General features: G+C 35.2%; 1 protein-coding gene across 1 annotated transcript in view; it reads left to right on the forward strand.

The window, feature by feature from the left end:
• Positions 1 to 6,424, forward strand: part of LOC110039558 (amino acid transporter ANT1-like) — a 10,648-nt gene extending 4,224 nt beyond the window's left edge. Inside the window, exon 3 of the mRNA XM_020744667.1 lies at positions 5,722 to 6,424. Within this exon, the coding sequence (XP_020600326.1) occupies positions 5,722 to 6,123 (402 nt within the window). The 3' untranslated portion in view covers positions 6,124 to 6,424. The remainder of the gene's footprint in view (positions 1 to 5,721) is intronic.
• The last annotated feature ends 929 nt before the right edge of the window (positions 6,425 to 7,353 follow it).

The raw sequence follows: 7,353 nt of genomic DNA on the forward strand, positions 1-7,353 counted from the left end.
AATTTTTAGCGTCACAAATTGTTCTATTAGACTCCCTGCGAATCGTTTGATATTTTCTCCAGTTCTCTAAGCTTTTACATTTAAACCAATTTTTATAACATAACTTCTTATATTTTATCTTTTCTTGCACATTATTATTCCACCACCAACTATTTTTATTTGTAAATATTTTTCCCTTTGATTCTCCAAGAACATCTTTTGCTACATGTTTAATAGCGTTTGTTACTTTATCCCACATCACATTTGCTTTTTCATGAATATCCCAAATTTTGAAATCTTGAATTTTACTCATAAAATTAATTTTATTTGTATCTTTTAAGTTTCTCCATCTAATTCTGCAAAGATGAGTCATAGTATTTTTTATTTTACAACTCTTAATCTTAAAATCTAAAACTAATAAACGATGTTGGGTATTTAAATTTTCACTTGGAATGACTTTACAATCATTACAATCACGACGATCTCTTCTTCTCATAAGAAAATAATCAATTTGTGTTTTATTAGATCCACTCTTATAAGTAATAAGATGTTCATCCCTTTTCTTGAATAAAGTATTAGTAATAACAAAATCAAACGCTAAAGCAAAATCTAAAATAACTTTACCTTCTTCATTAGTTACTCCAAAACCGTAGCCACCATGAATATTTCTGAAATCTTCTACCACTCTACCGACATGTCCATTTAAATCTCCTCCAATAAAAATTCTTTCTTCAAGAGGTATCATTTGTATTAAGTCTTCAATGTTAAAAGAAAATTTTTGTTCCTTCAATGTTAAAAGAAAATTTATGAAGACTTAATAAACATATAGACCTCTATTATCTTTGACTTCTATACATTTCTGTATGATAAGATTTATTGTAAACACAACTAATTAGAATAAGATGATGAGACATGAAAGAGAAATGTTGGGTTTAGAACTTTATCTCAAATTACTTGTAATATTTAGCAAATTTTAAAAATAAAAATTTTGATCATTTCAAATATAGCTACATATTTAATGGATCAAACAAGTTAGACATACGTGTCTAACATCTCAAACCGTTATAAAATAAGTTTGTTTTACATAAAATACATCAATAATAGATTTGAATGAAATATGTATTTGTTATGGTATGACTCATATATCATATAGGAATAGACGCTGGAACGAAGCGGAGCGGAGCCTGGAACGAAGCGGAGCGGAGCGAGGAGCGGAGCGAAAGAATCTGTCAAAATCGGGAAGTTACGTTATGTGGGTTGGGGGTGCTGGGTCAACGCCCCGCTATACGGTACAGGGGTAATTTGAAAATTACATGTTGTACTGTAAGGTTTACTCTAGGATTATAAATAGACCTGTTTGTAATCCTAGGACTTGGAGAGAGCTGAATCTTGTATTCTGTATTCTTTTCTGAATATTAAAAAGGAAATCGCCGCTCTGCTCCCGAGGATGTAGACATTTTTGTCGAACCTCGTTAAATCTCTGTGTGTTCTTCTGGATTTATGTCGATTCCTTATTTTTATTCGCCCTAATTTCTCAACAAGTGGTATCAGAGAGAGGTTCGAGGGCACAAAAAAAATTTTTTGGACGCGAAGATTTTGGCCGAGGATTTTTCGGCTAGGGCAGAAGAATAATCTCGGCGCAAGGATCTCAGCGGTTCGACGCGGTTCGACGTAGGAAGAGCAATAGGAAGAGCAAGCCTCGGGGAGGCGAATCGCGGCGGCAGGAGTAGTCGCGAAAGGGCAAGTTTGGCGATTTTCGCAGAGGAGATTCGGTGAAGGCTTCGGAGTTCGCGGTGTTCGGCGCACAAGTTGCAGATCGCGGGGCTTGAGGCAGAAGGTTCGGGTGATTTGCAGGAGGATCGCGACCCGGGATTAGCGGACGATGATTGGTGTTCGGCAGTTCGTGGAGGCTGCGATCTGTTCCCGAGGAAGGCTGTTCACAGTGGAAGCTTCGGCGAGCGAACAAGGAAGTTCCCGGAGGTTACGGCGCGCGAACAAGGAAGTTCCCGGAGGTTTTGACACTGCACAAGAGAATCAAGGTGAATATCCTTCACCTTTGCTGGAGATATCCTTTGCCTTTATCCTTGATTTCTACTAGGAGAATATTCCCCTAAATTTCCATTTGCTGCAGGAAGCCGAAATTGGAATTTTCTCTTGCTGCAAAACCAAATTTCCTTGAAGGAAAGTTTTTGAATTCGACTTAATTAAAGGAAAATTTATTTTTAATTAAGTTAATTTAAAGAAAATATTAATTAAGGAAACTTAATTAAAATTTTCTTTGCTGGAGAAAATTGCGGAGAAGTAAATTTGGAAGATTCTTCAAATTTTGCGGTGCAGCGGAGCTATTCCAGGACGTCGAAAAGGAAAGTTCAGAGGAAATTTTGGAAGGAAAGAGGAGCGGAGTAATTGGAATGTGATTTTTTTCCTTTATTGGAGCCGCGAAATATTTTCTTTTGGTGGATTTTCTCTGTTGGATCTGCGGAGATTTCTGGCAGGATCAAAGTGAGTAAAATTTCTAGCTCAACAAGAAATCTTGTGGAGAAGAAAATTTGGAAGGTTTTTCTGAATTTTCTTGGCTAGAGGAAGGGAATCTTGGCTATGGCGCAAGAGAATATAAAATTTTACGGATTGTTCGTAAGGCAGACGGGCTCTCGGGAACGAACAGGTGCAAAGCAGTTCAGATAAAGGGTTGCGGCAGTTCAACGAGTTATGTTTCGGGGAGTCCGCGGTAGAGGTGGCGTCGCGACCTCGAGACACGACAATTCATGAACCTTCGCGACATTATGCGAGGTGGAGTTAGCGAACAGGAGTTCGTGTGCAGTTATCGCAAACAGGAGCATTTGCGAACAAAGGAGTTTGGTGGTGTTCGACCAACGGAGTTTGCAAGTTCTTCGCAGGAGGAGTTGTGATAAGTGGAGTTTTCGATAGGTGGAGTTCGGTAGGGTGCTGACGAGCGAGCAGACGCGATTATTTGCGAATTGTGGTTTCGATTGCGCTGAGGTATTTCGCGAAGGGTTTCACTCATGAGACAGTAGTTTAGCCGAGGTGCTGGCGCGAACAGGAAAAGTGCTTCAACCTACATTTGTGCATATTTCTCCTAAGGGGCTTGATATTCGCAAGGTGGAGATTTTCTCCTAAAGGGCAGGATATTCACAAGGTGAAGATTTTTCTCCTAAGGGATTGGATATTCGTAAGGTGAAGATTTTCTCCTAAAGGGCTGGATATTCACCAAGGTGGAGAATTGTTAGGTATGACTCATAATACTAGAATTTGGAGTCTCTTGGAATGAAGAGATGTCTCTTGGAATTGAAGAGGTGTGTCTCTTGGAATTTAGTGGGTTGAGATCTGCGTGGGCGCAACAGAAGTATGGTGGCCCAACCCACGTTGGTGCAGGTGTAACTCTTAGGGATCTTTTCCTCTTAGGGGCTGGATCTCTTAGGTATCTTTTCTTCTCCATGGTGGAGATTTCGCCATGGTGGAGATTTGTTATGGTATGACTCATATAGCATATAGGGACAGACGCTGGAACGAAGCGGAGCAGAGCGAAGCGAAAGAATCTGTCCAAATCGGAAAGTTACGTTATGTGGGTTGGGGGTGCAGGGTCAACGCCCCGCCATATAGTACAAAGGTAATTTGGAAATTATATATTGTACTGTAGGATTTACTCTAGGATTGTACTGTATTATATATTGTACTGTAGGATTTACTCTAGGATTATAAATAAACCTGTTTGTAATCCTAGGTCTTGGAGAGAGCTGAATCTTGTTTTCTGTATTCTTTTATGAATATTGAAAAGGAAGTCGCCGCTCTGCTCCCGAGGATGTAGGCATCTTTGCCGAACCTCGTTAAATTTCTATGTGTTCTTCTGGATTTGTGTCGATTCCCAATTTTTCTTCGCCCTAATTTCTCAACAGTATTGTTTAACTAACTACAATTAAATTCAACTCTTCATGCCAAAAGGAGGTAAAATTGTCTTAAATTTGTACAAGATATCACCTTGGCTAGAGAATTAAAATAATAAATTTTATCAACAAAACTAAATTTTATATTGAGCTATAATTTTATTATTTTAAAGAATGAAATTTCTAACATATTTGTGCCACCAACATACTTCTGGTATACAAACATACAATTCCAGTTGTCGCAACCAATGATGTTCAAATTAACCTTCGTAATTTTTTTCAAAATAAATTTAAGAAGTTAAATTATCTGAACTCTAATGCATTGCTTAGTTACACTTCCAATATGTTAAACATTTATTTATATCTATAAATGGTGTTACTTAAGTTAAACCAATATATCAAAAAGCATTTAAAAGCAATAGATGAAGATATTGTGTATTGGAAATAGTGCTTAGTAGTTAAACATGAAGCATTGTTCCAAGATAAAATGTTCTAAATTGATTAAACACACCTCAAGTGCTTTTAAGTGCAGTGTTGCTAAAACATTAAAATGTTTATTTAAGGTTTTGCTAGCCAGAAGTCAAAAATAAAGATTTAAAATTGATGACTGTTAATTAACGGATGATATTATTTTTTTATGATTGAAAGGCTAGGATCGCAGATTGGTAGAATCATTTGTCACCTTTCAAGTTGTAGTATATGTCTTTAAAGCATATGGGTTCATTTTATCCCATTTATCTTTATGTGGTGCTATTTGAACTATCAATCTATTATATTTATTTTTCACTCGTTTCTTTCTGGTTCAAACTTAACATCCACTTTATATATATATATATATATATATATTTTCCCCTATCATACTCAACTTAGTTGTTAGTAAATTATTTGTTGCCAAAGGTTCTAGCATGAGATATCTTTGTTTGTCATTGTTTTCAGCCCCTTCTTTATTTGCACTTCCTTGCCAGCCTTGTGAATTCAATGGCGCAGCTGAGGCATGAATTTCATACAGTTTTTTTGTTCAGCCCTTATTGCATTCTTTTGATGGGATGCAAATATTTGTTGATTTTGATTGTAAAATTGAAAGCCTTTATGATTATAAAGATGGGCTCTAAGCATTTAAAAGTCTGTTCCAATAATAATTCACTATTGAGTATTTTCTTTCCTTTCTATGCTTGGGTGTTGTTTGGATATGATTCTTTATTTTGTGATACCAGTGTTGACTGTGAACTTCTAGAAGAAGCTTTTTATTTTACTAGCATTAGGCTTGGAATGATATTTTTGTTTTTTCTATTCTATTTTTTTTGTATAACACCTATTCTCCTTTCATATTTTCAACCTGTCATAAATTTTAAATAGCTAGGACTTAAAAGTAGATGAGAGCTATCTTTTTTGGCACTTGAAGTCCTAATAATTTAAAATTTATGATAGATAGTGAAAGGAATGGAAGAAAAATGGGCTCTATCTTTCTAATATAGTATTATGTATAAAACTATCACTATAGTTTCATCTTCTGCAATTCATCACAAATTTTGAATGACAAATTGAAAGTAAGTATAGAATGAAAAGTTGTTATTTTTTAGCTTTTAGCCAATTTAAATTATTGACATTTAAAATATGATAGATGATTAATGATTGGTGGGTTAAATGACTCTTTTCTATATGGATAGTATTTTATCTCTCTCCTCTCTCTCCCTCTAAGGGATGGATATCACTAATTTAGATGATTGGTTAGATCTGCATCATTTGGCCTCTTAAACAAATACTGCTTTTGCACTCTTTTTTTCACAACAAATCTGTCTCAACCTTTCAAACTCAATTTATTCAATCTACTCTATAACAGATTGGACTCTGTATAGCTCTAGCATTCACATTTCCAATCATCATGCACCCAATTTATGACATCACAGAGATGAAGCTGATGTCATGCGGATGGTTTCAGAAGCTCCGCCGCAATGCCCGCGGCGAATGGCTTGGCCTCCACGGAGCTCGCATGCTTGTGCTACTGATAGTCACCATCGTCGCCTCCTGCATTCCTGGTTTTGGGGTTTTTATCTCTCTTGTGGGCAGCACTGTTAGTGCCATGCTTGCTTTTGTATTGCCAGCCACATTCCATCTGTTGCTCATGGGATCCAATCTGAAGCTCTGGCAGAGAGCAGCAGATTATATTATACTTCTTGTTGGGCTCACTTTTGCCTGTTATGGTACATATGATGCTCTCGGTGGTCATATCATGGGTTCTTAACAGAAGTCTATTATCAAAGTTCGAGATTCTGGATTCAGGAGAAAAGCTACAGTATTTTGAACTTGGATTTGTTCCTGATAGGTCTGGCCACCATTAAAAAGCAACTTTCCTGCTCCTGCCTGAGCTCGGCTGAAAATTTTAGGGCAATGCAAAGACGTTGTGATCGCGGTAGAGCTTCCAGGTAAACTCTGATCACATAAAAACTATGCTTTTTTGGTCTGTTTAGAATGGTAGCAACTATTTTATAAAGTAGCTTCTGAATTGTTTTGATTTTTTTTATTATTTAGAACTTTCTGTGTGTATGCTAAATTATTTTTTTTAAATAATGACAATGATTTTATTATTGCTATACGTTTGAGCAAATTTAGTCGATAAAAACTAATGTTCTCATTTTTGTAAAAAACATAAAGCTCCAAAAAAAAATGACTCAAATGATTCTTTATTTCGGGCATGGGGAGGAATAAGAATCCGGCATATGGAATTTCTTCACTTTATTTTTAATTAATTTGTTACACATTTAAGCATTCCATAATGTTATTAATGTTCTACTTTGAAGTCTAATGGCCATCTTTAAATTAGACTGCAAAAAAAAGAAATTCATTGGTATATAAATATTAAACGTACGTTGTCTATTTAACAGTTATTCTTGTAGTATGAACTGACAAGTTCTCTTAAAACTATATCAAGTTTCATTAATTAAAGTCAAATCGCATCGTACCTTTTGATTGAATTCCTGATGAAAAGCAGAGATTAAAATCATCATTAATAGAATGATTGTTCTCTCTAAAAAAAATTTTATAGTTTTTTTTATAAATGATATAAAAAATATGAAAATTGTGATTATTAAAATAATCATAATTAAGAAATATAGTTAAGAATCTAAGCATAAAATTATATATAAAATTTAATTAAAACTAAAAGTAATGATAACACATGCCAAAATAAGCTTGAGATTATGAATTAAGGACATTAGAGAGCTTGGATTCACATGATGCCAAACGTTAAATCTAATAGATCTCCGATCTAAATGAGTGTGGACAGTACTACATTTTTCTTCATACGAAATATCTATATGTTTAACATGTGAAGATTGAAATAATCATAACTAAATAAGAAATAAAGTTAAAAATCTAACCATGCATACCTAACTACATGAACCGGAACTATAACTATTATTTCAGGTTGAAGTTTATACATTTATCATCATAAACTATGAATCTCCGAGAAGGA

The sequence above is a fragment of the Phalaenopsis equestris genome, unplaced genomic scaffold (assembly GCF_001263595.1).
Source record: "Phalaenopsis equestris unplaced genomic scaffold, ASM126359v1 Scaffold000002, whole genome shotgun sequence".
Taxonomy (NCBI): Eukaryota; Viridiplantae; Streptophyta; class Magnoliopsida; order Asparagales; family Orchidaceae; genus Phalaenopsis; species Phalaenopsis equestris.